A 16680-nucleotide genomic window follows, 5' to 3' on the forward strand; every position below is an offset into this window, starting at 1 on the left:
ATTTTTTTAAAGAAATTAACACTTTTATTTTACAAGTATTTATTGCAGGGTTGCTCAAATCCGGTCCTGGAGAGACTGATGAAACTAATTTCCGTGTAATTTTCTGGGGATTCTAGCTTGCTCATGTGTGTTTGGTTAGGGTTTGATACACTCTGCAGGGCATTGGCCCTCCAAGGCAAGATTTGAGGAACCCTGATGTATTGAAATGATCAAAAGTGACAGCCTAGGTGAACATAAGAGAAAAAAAAAAAACTTACCCACGTCTGTTATATAATTTAAATAATTATACTAATATATATATATATATATATATATATATATATATATATATATATATATATATATATATATATATACAGTGAAATAACTTTAAAATATACATGAAAGTATGTGCAGTATGGTTTGTGTATGTTTGTAGTATGATATACACAACATACAACAATACCCAGTGTGAGAGTTTAACATTTAGAGAGAGTTCCTGTGAAATGAGAGGCCACAGACCATCTGTTTTACTGCCCTTTCTCAACCTGATGTTTCTGGGAAACTAGTGCAATTTTAGCCTCCATCTGGACCTACAAGTCTTTTATGAAGTGTACTTGAGGTCCTCTGGAGCTCATAGTTACAACATAAAGATAAAGTGCAGAACCAGCAGGTACTATATGTTGCAATAAAATGAGTAAAGAAACATCTGTATGGAAGCCACAATGATTTGGTATTTAATATGAAATAAGTAATAGATGTACATTCAGTCTGTCTCATAAAACAAACCTGAACAAAAAGCATGAAATACAAAACATGAACTATCGATTTCAATTGAATGTATTATGTCAGCAGTGAGCACAAAAGTTGGCATTAGTTGGACAGTTTGTAGATTATTATACAGTCATAGTTGACAGCAGAGTATCACGTTTTGCCAGTCAGACTCAAGCATCCCAGTCTTTCAGGCTTGTTCTTTCATGTGATTTGGAGATATAAATACATTTATGATTCTTTACTCAGTCCCTGAAATGAGATAAACTTCTGTAAATAGTTAGGAAAGAAATCTCCCAAATGCCTGACTTCTCAGAGTATAAAAAGCTCACAGACTTTAGGAAAAAGACAGGAATCACAAAGGCAGACAACAAACAAGCAGAAAAGCATCTCTGAATGACAATTAAGCCTGAGCCACAGAGGCTAATGTACTATAAATTGTGAAAAATCTTGTGTCTCATTTGTTGTTCAGGATTGGATGATAAGTGATGGCTCATTTATTTGGAGGATGTGCTGGTGAAGAGATGATGAGGGAGAATTGTTGATTCTCTTATTCTGTTGTTGTTTTATGATTCTGGTTCTGAATCCTCTTAGCCTGGGAACATGGCCTGAAGACAGCCTTTATGAAATATTCAAGTCTGAACATTGATCCAGAGACATAAACACATTGCTAACAATGCCGTGAATCCCAGACTCCAGGCACTGAACATCTATTGTTCACAACAGGAAGAATTTTTGATCTGGCATCCTCTAATCCTCAAGCTGGACCTGAAGGGGACACTTCTATTAGTGTGAGAGTATAGTGTCAACTTGTTTTTAATGCACCAAAAAATCCAAAAGCTAATGAGCAGGCTCACAGAGAATATTAAGCACCAAAATATTAAGAACAAAAACATTGATGATCGTAAGAACCATTATGAACAATTGAGCAACAATAGAAACTGATAATATTGAGCACCAAATCAGAATATTAGAATAATTTCTTAAGGATTAATGGCTACTGAAATTTCAGCTTCATAACAAGTATGAAGTGTAGGCTTGTGGCCATAGGATGCTTCTTTCAAAAACATTAAAAAACTTAATTATTCCGTACTTTTAACCACTAGTGTATGTCTATAAATAAGTTTTGTTATATTTAATTGTATAATTTTGCACATATTGAATAGATTGCTTCTATTTATTTTTTTGTTCAGGGTCATTGGAGCTCAGTGGCAATGTCCAAAATAAATTATGCGTTATTGCTCTTGTTGTGTGTATCCTTATGCGAAATGGCCAAAGCATACATGCAATTAGTTGTTATCACTGAGAAATATTTTTTTTTTTTCTTAAAAGGCTTCAGCCTTACACAAAACTATAGCATGTTGCTGAGATAGATTCTTGGTCATCGTTTATAGCTGTGCATTGAAGTGTGAAATTAAAAAAAAAAGTGGAAAGAGGTTGTGTGAGAGACAGTGTTTGGGGTTTGGGGGGGGGGTAACATTACCCTGATTTTCTAAACTAAACGCTACATTTGCATGAAATTATATTTCTCTTGTCAGACTCTAAAAGTGCCATTTCCAAATTTTTTTCCAGCTTCATCCTGCAGCCCAGAGCAAAACCCATTTAGAGAGTAGAAGGTTGTTTTGATAATGAAAGCATCTGACTGCTTACTGACGAAATGGCGAGGAAATGTGAAGTGAAGCTATGCATCTAACTGTTTCACACCTTAGGCCAGTTCACACACACGTGCACAAACACCTTGCTGTGTTGATACTCAGGATGAACGCTCTAGGCTAAAAGAGCTGAACATTTCTCAACATTTTCTTGTATTTTATACCTTGCTATAAAGGCATTTATTTCTTCCACTTTTTTGACTGCATGTACATAAAAAAGTATATATATATATATATATATATATATATATATATATATATATATATATATATATATATATATATATATATATATATATATATATATATATATACACTCACCTAAAGGATTATTAGGAACACCTGTTCAATTTCTCATTAATGCAATTGTCTAATCAACCAATCACATGGCAGTTGCTTCTATGCATTTAGGGGTGTGATCCTGGTCAAGACAATCTCCTGAACTCCAAACTGAATGTCAGAATGGGAAAGAAAGGTGATTTAAGCAGTTTTGAGCGTGGCATGGTTTTTGGTGCCAGACGGGCCGGTCTGAGGATTTCACAATCTGCTCAGTTTTTTGGGATTTTCACGCACAACAATTTCTAGGGTTTACAAAGAATGGTGTAAAAAGGGAAAAACTATGCGGCAGTCCTGAGGGCGAAAATACCTTGTTGTTGCTAGATGTCAGAGGAGAATGGGCCGACTGATTCAAGCTGATAGAAGAGCAACTTTGACTGAAATAACCACTCGTTACAACCGAGGTATGCAGCAAAGCATTTGTGAAGCCACAACATGCACAACCTTGAGACGGATGGGCTACAACAGCAGAAGACCCCACTGGGTAACACTCATCTCCAATACAAATAGGAAAAAGAGGCTACAATTTGCACCAAAATTGGACAGTTGAAGACTGGAAAAATGTTGCCTGGTCTGATGAGTCTGGATTTCTGTTGAGACATTCAGATGGTAGAGTCAGAATTTGGCGTAAACAGAATGAGAACATGGATCCATCATGCCTTATTACCACTGTGCAGGCTGCTGCTGGTGGTGTAATGGTGTGGGGGATGTTTTCTTGGCACACTTTAGGCCCCTTAGTGCCAATTGGGCATCGTTTAAATGCCACGGCCTACCTGAGCATTGATTCTGACCATGTCCATCCCTTTATGACCACCATGTACCCATCCTCTGATGGTTACTTCCAGCAGGATAATGCACCATGTCACAAAGCTCGAATCATTTCAAATTGGTTTCTTGAACATGACAATGAGTTCACTGTACTAAAATGGCCTCCACAGTCACCAGATCTCAACCCAATAGAGCATCTTTGGGATGTGGTGGATCGGGAGATTCGTGCCCTGGATGTGCATCCCACAAATCTCCATCAACTGCAAGATGCTATCCTATCAATATGGGCCAACATTTCTAAAGAATGCTTTCAGCACCTTGTTGAATCAATGCCATGTAGAATTATGGCAGTTCTGAAGGCGAAAGGGGGTCAAACACAGTATTAGTATGGTGTTCCTAATAATCCTTTAGGTGAGTGTGTGTGTGTGTGTGTATGTATGTATGTATGTATATACTATGTATAGATTGAGTGAAATAAACTGCCCGACCAGTCAAATTACTGAAGCGGAAAAATACTAATGCTCATGTGTTTGGCCTGAACTCTTCTTGTTGTGCTTAACTTAAAAAGTTTGTCCTCAAACTTTCTTCGAGGACTTGAACACATATATCGAACGTTCCCTGTCAAAGTCTTCTAAAGATGCTGGTTCCTCTGCCTGCATTAGCCTTGCTTCAGTTGACCATTTTCATTTAATTTCCCACAATTCCTTAATGAACTCTTGCAGCTTCTCTGTATCTACCACCAGCAAGAGGTAAATCATCTGCCCTTCTCTTCCAGCATGTTGTCACTTTTATTACATCTACACAAATATTTTGGCTTTTAGCTTGGATAAAACTTTACTGAGGAGTCTTTATTAACCCAATTGAACTGTGAACTGAAGCATTAAATAAATGTTGCACTTGAGGCAGAGATTTTTCAAGATCTCATCCTGGCTACTGGTGTTTATGGATTTTTTTTTTTTTTTTTTTTTTTTTATAATCCCTGTACTTGCGGATGCAGAGGGAGTCTAGCAATAAAAATGCATCTGTATAGCAAATGGGAGCCTTAATTACAGCTGAAACAAGAGACCTGCAGAGGAGAAGAATAAAGAAAGCCAAAAGGAAAATAACAAACAGGAGAAGGAAAGGTAATTAACTGCAAATTAATCACGTTGATGCCAATCTTCCATTTTGCCAGCAGGATCTTCTGGCTGAAGAAGTCCTTAATGGTTACCTTTTCCCATTTTATTTAGGACAATTAATGAATAGTGCACGTAAATAACCACAAAACACTAGTAGTAATCTTTTTTTTTTTTTTTTCTCAAATAAGAAGCCTTGGCCTTTGAAAGCCAGTGCAGTTTCTTTTTTTGCTTCTCATTGATAATTCTCCATTGGTGTCAGTCAGATCCAGTCCAGAAGACTCCAGACTGTCTGCTACTGTGACCTCTCGCAGCTGGTCAGTTTCCAACAAAACCTTTTTTTTTTTTTTTTTTTTTTTTTTTTTTGACATTCATCCATTTCCATGGTTACCCAGAAACCAGAAGCATGGTTTGGAAGATAGGTGGTGTAATTATAGCTGTTATTTGGAGAAATTGTAATGTGTAAAACATGTGCTAGGTTTTTGGTACTGGATGCAAATAGTAAGGAGGTATTTCAATGAATATTCTGGGTACAGTAATAGTTAAAGGCATAGTTCACCCAAAAATGAAAATTCTGTCTCACCCTCAGGTTGTTGAACAACACAAGATATTTTGAAGAATGAGGATAACAAATTGATTTATATAGTATGAAAATTATACTATGGAAGTCAGTAAGGACTAAAAGCTGATTGGTTACCCACATTCTTCAAAATGTCTTATTTTGTGTTCAGCAGAAGAAAAAAACTCATGCAGGTTTAGAACAACTTGAGAGTGAGACAGGATTTTTATTTTTGGGTGATCCATACCTTTAAGCTCAATCAATAGCATTTGTGCATGTAATGTTGTCTAATACAAATATTAATTTTGACTTGTCCATTCTTTACTTCTAAAAAGTACAAATCTGAGTTCAAGTGAGGCGCTTATACAATTGAAGTGAATGAGGCCAGTCCTGAAATGTCAAAGTATGTCAGAAATTTTACAACGAATTACCATTGTACAACTTAGTTGCCATGACAATGTAAGTGTAAGACCCTAAAATGATTTTTTTTTTTTTTTTTTTTTAGAGGGACGAGTTGAAATGCTGTCATTTTTTTTTTTTTTTTTTTGTCAGTTTCAGCTTAACTTGTATTGAACACAGAATATGTATTTAAGTCGTTCTTTTAAATTACCCTCTTTTCTTGTCAGGCGTTTCAAACTCTAATGGCCCAGTCAATTCGATTTCACTCTCAAAGAAAAGTGACTAGAATATAACAAGATTTGGGATTCATGGTTCAAAAATGAGGAATGCATAGGCAGTGTTGGGTATAGTTACTTTGGAAAGTAGTTAGTTAGGTTACAACGTTACCATCAATTAAAAGTAATCAGTAATGATACAGCGTTACCTATTCATAAAAGTAACGCGTTAGAGTACTCATGCGTTACCAAAAATTAAAAGCCGTTTGCAGCGGCTCACATATGACAGACACAGCCCCCGGCCCCTTTAAATGCACCTAGAAGTCGTGACTCCCGACAATGAATAACGTCAGTCATCCGACTAAATTAACACTGCAGGATAACAATAACAGGAAAGACAGTCAGCAATAGGATATTCCACATGGCGTTTTATTTATTTATCACAGAACATATTATTAATCAAAATTCGCACCTAACGTTACCCAGCCCGGGTAGCCTAGGCTACTGTATATTATGAGCACCACAAGATAACTCCTGATTTTTCTTTAACTTTAAATAATGCAATTATCAAAGTACAAGTATGCTTACTTGTAAACACAACCTTAAACAAGCTTGCAGATTTAAATCCATTTAGAAATGATGAACAACCAGCCAGCCAATGATCTAACAGAAATTAACAGCTGCCTGTCAAACAAAAATGATAACAAACCGAATTAAATCCTTCACTGCCACACAGGCAAATGACAAATCGCTTAATAGCCGAACTAATTATTATTAAAGTGTCACTCACAGTCACAAGCCTAAATTCGCTTTAACACAGTCCTCTTACATTTACTCTTCAAAGTAGTGATTAAAACGTAGCGTTAAATTTGAGGTAGAATTTTTGGCGGTCGACAGAAGCTTTTCACCAAAGCAGTGTGCATTTTACCGTTATGTTCTTTTCTTTTTCGTTGACAAATTGAAAATAATGTGCGTACTTTCATAAACCAAACGCTGTCCTCTCTGCTATCTTGCCGGGAGTTCGAAAAAAAAAAAAAAACACACACACACACACACACACAGGGTCAGGCGCAGGGCACAGACGCATCACAGCCATTGACTTTACGATCACAGAGCTTCGGCTCCGCTGAAACATCCGCAGGTGGCACAATAGACCTAGGCCTACTGTCTGACAAAAAGCAGGCTGCAGTCGGAATTTTCCTTTTCTTAAAATAACGGATTACTTTTTTAAAAAAATAACGAAGTTACTGATTACTAACGCACGAAACTAACGCGTTAAGTTACAAATTTCAGGAAAAAAGTAATTAGAGTACTCTAACGCGTTACTTTGTAACGCGTTACCCACAACACTGTGCATAGGTATGTTTTATGGAGTAAGATGCTTTGTGCACTCATAAGGTGTAGTTACAGTATTCAACAGTAGGGGCTCTGTGTCACGCTAACCAGAAAAGCCTCATATATCGCAAGTCATTAAGTGTCATTTAAGTTACAATATAGCAAATTGTTTATTAACTGTAATAATTAGCTTACTTTTATAGTCAATGATCATGAAAGTAATCATGCTTGTAGCATTAGTATGCAGCGAATGACTGATTTGTTGCTGTCTAACCCAGATGCCTCAGCTGCTCTGAGCGTCTAATGCTTGTCCTGTGTGATGAAATCAGCACCCTCTCATCCTGTCTTCCTCCGTGCAGAGCAGCTCTTTCCTGAGCTTGTTAGGCACCACACGGTTGTGCTGAAGGGTTGCTGTTGGCTGCTGGAGTTTTCGGTATCCCCCTGTCCATAAGCTTGAGAATTCTTTTGACAGGCTTAAAAACTCTTTCTCTAACTTATGCTGGCAGCTTTATTTTACACAATGTTTAAGGCTGTTTGCCCTGTCACAACCAACTGGACCGAAAACGGTAGAGAAAGACTGGATGAGTGTGTTTACAAGTGTTTTGAATATCCTTATTATGTGTTGATTATGTAAGCATCAGAATGTGTCAGGGGTGTAGATTCTTTCTTCAGAATGTTCTTGTGTTGTGTTTGAAGGGCAGAATAAGGACACAGAACATGTTTTTGTGCCCAGATGCTCTGACGTAGACTGAATGCTTATTTTAAATTATATTTAAAGTGGCCGCAACGCAAACAAGCTTGTTGATCTCATGCAGACTAACCACAAGGAGGGTAACGTTATAAGGTAACCTCATTAAATATTGTTGTGGACGAAATATTAAGATCATTTACTTAAAATGAACAATCTCAGACACCTTGGTCCACGTATCACTTTTAATTAATTGTTTTATGTCCCTGTACACAATCAGGGACACATCATAGATTATTGCAAACGCGAAACGGCAATAATCAGCCTGTCCTCCATTGTGCTTGGGAGCTAATGGTCGGAGCTGCGTTCTCTGGAATCCTCTCAAGTGGTGGACTTCTACACTCCTCACCGCTGCTTGACGTCGGCCTACATTGAAAATGAATGACTTCCGGCCACTTTGACGCTCTCGACGCCGGCGGTGTGAACGCACAGTTAGACAATGTAATTTATTTTATTTATTTTTTGTATTTTACATTTTACATTTGTCCTAATTTCAATCCAGAGCCTCAATTTGTTATGACTTTGCTTTTATATTAAGCATTTCTGATAATATTTATGAATCATACCTATAGTTCAGTGATATCAAATTTCAGTGCCTTTCTTAAAGTTTACAAATAATTTACTCAATAAACATAAGTAAATATATATATACTACCATTCAAATGTTTTAGATTTGTAAGATTTTTTTCTTCTTCTGCTCACCAAAACTTAATTTATTTGATCCAAAGTACAGCAAAAACAGTAATTTTGTCAAATATTTTTACAGTTTAAAATAAATATTCTATTTTAATATATTTTGAAATCCAGTTTATAAATGCACATTATAAAGAAACTTGTATTATTATTTTTATGATCAATGTTTAAAAGGATACTCCAGGATATTTTTTTATTCTTATTTATTTATTTATTTATTGAAAATTAATTAAAGAAATAAATACTTTTATTCTGCAAGGATGCATTACATTGATCAAAAGTGACAGTAAAGACATTTTTTTATTTTTATGTTACAGAAGCTTTCTATTTAATATAAATGCTGTTCTTTTCAAGCTTCTATTAATCAAAGAACCCTGAACAACAACAACAAAAAAAAGAGTATGTATATATATCATATTTCCATATTATTAATGTGCCATATCGCTTGATAAAGAGAGGAACAGACCAAAATGTGGTCGTATTGGCACACAAATGATTTTGGATGTTGTCAAAATTTACCTTCGTGTTCCATGGAAAAAAAATGACATGAGGGCGAGTAAATGATTACAGAATTTACTTTAAGTCAGCTAGTTCTGTAATAATGAAGTGTAATCAATTTGAATGATTTTCAGAGCAAATATTTACACCCTTAGAAGGACTGATTCCGTTCCCTTCATAGTGTGCGGCTGGTTCTCTGGCTGTCAGCCAGCCTGTATCCAAGTGGCTCTCAAAGCAGCCCGCTGATGATCTTGCACCCCAAATAAATTGATCTAAATGAAAACCATTCCACCCCAAAAAGAGAGCTCATTTCATGGGAGAGATGTCTGCCGTTTTCACAGCACCATCTGGAACGCAAACTACACAACATACTGCACAGGACACCTTCTACTCTTAATTTGGAAAATGTCCTAGACTAAAATATTTTGCACTTACAGTATATGCCGATTATAAGATCAAAGTCAACACATTAAATCCACTATCAACATTATACACCACACTTGTTTAAAACAAATGTGTATTAAAACCAGACTAAAAATCATTGGAAGGAGTGACAGGCCTCAGGGGGACTAAAGTCACTGCGGGCCCAGTGCATCGCCGACACTTATACTTGATGACAGTGTAGGGGTAATGGAAGGTTGCTCCCACACTGACTAAAAATGCAATCTGCCTGCAAAGTTACTCAAAAGTCTGATAGATGCTTCTAGCTGTCTACTGCACATTCAGACCTGAGTGACTGGATTTTGCATCCTTGCAAGTGTTCTTTTTAATGTGGTTTTATGATGAAACGCTAAGGGAAGAAAGTGGCTGCTGCACTTGAGCAAATGTTTCAGTTGTTGGCATAATTTAAGCAATTCTACAGAACTGATGATGCATGAAATGTCCAAAAAAAATACCTTGACCTTTCCAGAGGCTATTTAGCAAACAAAACACACACACTCACACGGAAAGCAAAGACTCAACTGCCTAAGTAAGGGTTCTTTAGCTGGCTGCCCACGGCCAAGCACGGTCAATCATTTTTATACAGCCGTCCGATTGATTTTGATAATCGCTGCACTGCTTGATACACCAGGCTGCAGTTACTCAAATCTTGAGCGATGAATTGTGGTACATATTTGGAGTGTGTTTAAGGTTTTCTGCCCCCAGTTCAGCTTTTACAGGCATGTACCAGAAGCATCACATTCAATCTTGTTTTATCCAATTAAATGCATTTATGCAAATGCTGACAAATGATGAAACATTATGACATGTAGGCAATCCTTAAATGTTTCATATTTGGCATGTCTGTGTGCTGCTGTGCATCCTTTTTTTTTCATGTGGATTTGTATTTTCAAGGTTCATTTAAACAGAATATATATATATATATATATATATATATATATATATATATATATATAATCTATATATATATATATATATATATATATAGATAGATATATAGATATATATATATATATATATATATATATAATTTTTTTTTTTTTTTTACAAAGTTAACATCTTTCTTGCAGCAGAAGTGCTTAGGTCTAATAATTACTCAGAAAAAAAGTTTTCTCCCCCTTCAAAAAGTTGAAGAGCCCTGCTGATAGTTATTTTAATAATCTCATATTTTCATTTTAACCATGTATTTTTAATAAGTTAGTCGTTTTTTCACTCTCTCGTGAAAGTGCTCTTTTGTGTTTTGCATCATTAAAAATAGACAGCAAATTATTGGGTTCTCTGTGAATTTTGCTGAACTTCCTCCTCAAGTAGTAATGTATAATTAATATCCCACTTGTTCTCTAAACCCAAACCACTTTTTTCAACCTATTATATGATCTCTCTTCCTTTTTCCCCTCTCTTTTGCTGCTTTGTTTACTTTTCATTCATCTACATTACTGACTCATTCTTTTAACCTTTATTAGTGAAGGCTTAAAACAGTGAGGTTGGGTGGGAAGGAACAAATTATATGCAAAGGTTACTACATTAAAACTATTAGGCGACTGTACGTCCCCGAAACAGAACATTCATCTTTTGCGGTTAAAATCACGCATTAGCCATCAGTGGGAGAATTTGGGTTGCTTATTTAGTCGGTTACTGCAATTAAGTGTTAAAGGTAAAAGTTTAAACATGAAGGCTTTCTCGAAAACCCACAGTATGTTAGTGTCTGAATACAGGAGTTGCATAAATTTTTACTCGGGAGGGAAGGAAATGGATTTGTTATCAAAGCTCTGACAAAGACATCCATAACGCCTTCATGTAATATCTGTTATGAAGGGGCAGCTGAACACCCCAAGGACATATTAAAATCTGTTTTTTTTTTTTTTTTTTTCAGCATCCAGTCAGCCATTATTGTCTCCAACATCTAGTTTCAAATCTCATTTATACAATATTATATAGTGAAAGTGAAGTGAAGTGTGGCCAATGGTGACCCATACTCTGGGTTTGTGCTCTACATTTAACCCATCCAGTAGTGAACACACACACACTACTGTGAACACACACCCAGAGCAGTGGGCAGCCAATGCTGTGGCACCCGGGGAGCATTTGGGTCGGTTTCAGTGCCTTGTTCAAGGGTCTCACCTTGTCCAAGTCCAACTCTTGTTCCATTAGGCCACGATTTTTAAATATAAATATATCCAGAATGTGTCCAAATGTCATATTCCTCTTTAGCTTCCATGAGGTCTGTGTAACATTTGAATTATGTTATTATATTGTATACTAGATTTTATAGGTAATTAGGTTCGCTTTGGATAAGTTCATGATCTTTCCAAAAACATTTGTTTTCCTAATTGAATAATCGCACACGTATTCACAGTCCAATTATAGTGCTGAGGACTGAACTTATTCCTCTCTACTCACACTTAGCTGCAATTATGTTCCCTGTCTGTGGAAAGGGAATACATAACACTCAATTCATCAGATCAATTGAAAGGGCCGCAGAGAGTTTTACTGTATTTTCCTTTGCGACTATCGAGCACAACTGCAGTTTGAAATTCGAGTTTATGTCATTGCCCTAATGTGCTATGCATGTTTTTTGAGTATGAGCTTAGTATTGTTTCACATATTGCAAGCGGCATTAAAATAAGCCATTCAAGTGGAAAATGAAGTGAATGAAAAAGAAAAGGGCAAGATGAAATATGTAATGTTGTTTATTGGGAACAGTTGCGTGAGTCATAGGGGAACGTTATTATGTCGCTGATTGCGAGAATTAGTTCTTTCATACTGAGAAGAGCACACTAAAAAGGCATCCATACTATTTGAGCTAGATAAACAGCTTTTAAATACAATAAGGCTCTGAAGAAACTCCACGCAAATCGAAGTGATTGTTGGGACAATCTTGAACCACCATGAAAAGGAAGATTCATGTGATTGAGTGTCTTGAAGAGTTTGGCGCACTAATGGTCCATCCATTATGGTTCCACTTGTGGAATTCAGAGCATTTGGAGTTTTTGATCTAGCTTCTGTGCTTCTCTACATGTACCTCTGGAAGTCTGATGCTTTGGAATGCTTTTTAATTCTGAGCTCTAATTATGCATATTTTGACATCTTACAGGTGGATTTTACTGTATGTACATGGTAAAACATATGAATTGTAACTGTGATAGAGATTGACCCAACAATGTTAATTAGGTCATGATTTACTCGACAGCATGTCATTCCAAAACTGTATGGTGCTTTAAAAATGTCTTGCATATCAATTCCTCATATAAAACTATAATCTTTATGATATTTTATAGTGCCTTTGCATCCAGAGTTAAATCTTTAGTCATAGTCATATTCACACATAGTTATCCATGCTGTATCTGTATTTATTAAAATAATAATAATAAAAAAGTAATTCAAAACATGAATTATTATCATAATCAACACTTGTAGTCTTTTACAAGCTAGTCACACTTATACTTTTGATGAGTATTCTGGAAAACTCTCCACTCAAGAACTCAGCGGTGGAAGATGAAACAGAATGAAGTGCTGCACTTCTTCATGCCCTTAACCACAAAAGTACGACTGCTGATTCATTCTCCCGATCTCACTACAGTCTGTTGTTCTCTGGAGGAAATTAGTGGCATTATTGAAAATCCAGTATACCATTAAACCGTTATTGAAGTGTCCCCGGGCATTCTGACTGAGTTTCTGTCTTTAGAATTCAAGGCTAAACCTAATGACTCACTTTAGAGAGAGTCTCATATTCATTCATATATGTTGGTGCGTGTGCGTGTGCTTGTGCGTGTGCGCGTGTGCGTGTGTGTGTGTGTGTGTGTGTGTGTGTGTGTGTGTGTGTGTGTGCAAAGCCCAAAAAAGTTCAGGGTGGTTTCTCCTTTATATTCCATTGCATATAATATTCTCAGCACATTTTTAATTGCTTCTCATTTGCTTCACAACACCAACATTAATGTGATCGGAAGCTAATGTATCCTGACCTCATACTTTGTGAAATTATAATGCACATGCCATGTGTGAATTCACTGATAAAAGCATTCCTAGTTCTCAAAAAAAAAAAAAAAAAAAAAAAAAAAAAAAACATATATATAATATATATATATATATTTTTTTTTTTTCTTATATATTTAATCCTCTCTTTGAGAGAAAATGCCTCCTTCCTCTATTGGGTAGTCTGGTAAATATTTTTAGCTTATTTTGTTTTTTTTTCACTAATTGAACTGAGTGTAATTGTTTAATTGTAGTGAATTGTTCACATTCGCAGGGTTTAAAACAAGCTCCAAAGCCAGGACATTCATTTAATAGACAGTGCCCTTTTTAAAGTGTAGGAGTTGAATTTTAGCATGAGTCAAAAATGACTTTTGAATACAAATACATGTAGGTGGCTGTAATGACCATATTCAGTCATGTATGCTCTTACACAAAGCACTAAATCTGATGTTTGATAGTTAATTGGATGGTGACGTCAGTCTTGACTGTAAAGTAGACATCTGTGACCCTGGTGCACTATGGGTACAATGGATCTGCTCTTCAGAGCATCGCCTCAAAGCCCAGAGCAGAAGTCAACTCTGAATAAATGAACAGTGTGATGAGGAAATCTGCCCACTCAATGACACCAACACTTGTCCTCACATCTACTGATTCTCTCACTTCATTCACACTGATGCGCTCTTCATTCATTTCCCTGGTTTTCTGTATTTAAACCTCTTTTAGTCACTCTATAAACTATGTATATATGTGTGATCTAAATAAGCTATAGCAGACATCCAATTAACATACTAATGGAATATTTCCACTCCCAAAAAGGAAAATCGCAATTGTTCAAAAATAGGCCAGAAATACTCCTTTCAAGCTCAAAGTTTGCAATGTTCAAATTAAAGGAAAAGTTCACCCGAAAATAAAAATATTCTTAAAATGCATTCACCCTCAGGCCATTCAAGATGTAGATGTGTTTGTTTCTTTATCGGATTTGACAATTTTGGAGAAATTTAGCATTACATTAGTAGCTTATCCGAATGGGTGCCATCAGAATGAGAGTCCAAATAGCTGATAAAAGCATCACAATAATCCACAAGTGACCCAGTCTCTCTCTCAATCTCCAGTCCATCAGTTAATGTGAAAAGTGAAAAGCTGTGTTTGTAATAAATTAATTGTGATTTTTTTATGAGCTGTTTGATTACTTAATGAATCTGATGGCCTCATTCAGTAAAGAGGATTCACTGTTGAACATGTGATGTAATGCAAAGTTTCTTTAAATTGATTTTCTGACGAAGAAGCAAACTCATCTACATCTTGGGTGAACTGGGGTGAGTAAGTTTTCAGCAAATTTTCATTACTGTTCAGAACTCTTTAAGATTTCTTTAAGGCTGTAAATGAATTAGGTTTAATTATATATATATATATATGTGTGTGTGTGTGTGTGTGTGTGTGTTTAGAAGAAAAAAGCCCTATGACAGATACAGTACTCCAGTGGAATAATACAGTTGTGTCTTTCTGTGTTAGTGCTGAAAGTGCTTCTAGATGCTGGTTTATTTCATATGAAAATATTCAGCGGTATGGCTGTGTTTAAATGTTAGCAGATGCGTTAACCCAGAGGCGACAGGTGACATGACAGTGATAAATGCACTGGCCTATTTGCTCATATCTTCTTCTTAATGGCTCCCTCCGCACAATCCTCCCATTTCTTTGTTTTTCTGTCTCTGCATTATATGCTGCAAGTAACAACAGCCGCTTTTGGCAGTGTTTAGTTCCTCAGTACTTTATTGCTGTGTTCAAGTCGACTATTGACTTTTTTTATTTATTTAGTGTCACACTGAACATCATAAATTCAATTCAATATTTTGTCTTCTGTAGTGATTTCTTCTCAAATCCATCATATCAAACGTTTCTGTCAGATATATTTTTATCAAAACCGTACATGAATGTTTTCAGGCTTCATTCAAAGTAATGAAATTCAGTGACATATTTCAGTGGTGGTATCTAGGTGGTCCCTATATCGAGATAGGATTTTATGACAATAAAAAATCACCTGAATAAGATAGCGTTCATCGTTCTTAAAGAATGTGTTCATCTCACCTTGAAATGAGTTTTTCCGACTGTGAGTTAATCTAATACGTTATCATTTTTATAACACTTCTTTATACTTTCTATTTAAATATGTAGCCTTAGTAGAGGGATTGAATGCTTTGTGTTTGTACAGTTTTGATTACTGAAGCTTTAGATTTTTTAAGTTAAAAGAATGCTTCACAATTTTTTTCTTCCCATCGTACATGGATGTATTCAGACTTAAAGTTCAGTTTGTTCTTCACACAAATATATAATATTATTGTATAATACACCCAGTACATTATTTAGTTTTCATGGAAAAGAGCAGCATTGACATTTTGTGAAATTACTCCTTTTGTGTTTCATGGAAAAAATAAAATAAAATAAAAATCCATAGGAATGACTTGAGGGTGATGATGATGAAACAATTAGTTCACCCAAGTTTTGGGATTTTCTTTAAAGCAATTCTCTGGCAGATTTCAACTGTCAGACTGTGGAGTCTGAGAAGTTTTAGAAAGTTTAAGGCTTTTCATTGAAGCTGCATCCTCTCCGCACTGTTCCTGCACATTTATCAAGCACCGATGAATGAAGGTCCTGTTTGCACTAGATCTAGAGTGGGTTTTCTCCAGAGAGCAAGTGATGTCTTTTTACTTGACATGTTCAAGTGCCTCAGCGCTCTTTTCATTGACCCATTGAAGGTCCTGTCACTTACTCTCAGGTTTTCTTTTGATTTATATTCTAGATTAACCCCTCATCTTTCCATGCATCTGCTTTGACCTTATGGTTTTTTTCCTTGTCTTTGGCTGTTTTCTGTCTGACCTTTTTTCTTTTTTAAGAATCATGGTTTTATTTATTTATTTGCTGTTAAATACAAAGTCAGTGGTGTGTGTATGTGTGGGGGGGGGGGGTTGTGTTCATGCCATTTATACAATAAAGCATTGCTTATCATAGTGCCGTAGTATTGTATTATACAGTGATACAGCTGTGTGAGAGGAGAGCTTGAAAGGTCTATTGTCTGCTTGTTTGTCATCTAATTTTTTTTCTGTCTTTTTCAGAGTTATATCCATGGCAGCAGTCAAGCTCAGTTTGTGGCTGAATCTCACATTATTCTTCTGTTGAATATCCTTTCACATAAAGCCTCTCT

The 16680-nt window shown here is 36.0% G+C and overlaps 1 protein-coding gene across 1 annotated transcript in view; it reads left to right on the forward strand.

Moving 5' to 3' along the window:
• Positions 1-16680, forward strand: part of LOC113106151 (tumor suppressor candidate 3) — a 45144-nt gene that overhangs the window by 14905 nt on the left and 13559 nt on the right. The window contains exon 6 of the mRNA XM_026267789.1: positions 16592-16655. Within this exon, the coding sequence (XP_026123574.1) occupies positions 16592-16655 (64 nt within the window). The remainder of the gene's footprint in view (positions 1-16591; positions 16656-16680) is intronic.

This window comes from Carassius auratus, chromosome 1 (genome assembly GCF_003368295.1).
Source record: "Carassius auratus strain Wakin chromosome 1, ASM336829v1, whole genome shotgun sequence".
Taxonomy (NCBI): domain Eukaryota; kingdom Metazoa; phylum Chordata; class Actinopteri; order Cypriniformes; family Cyprinidae; genus Carassius; species Carassius auratus.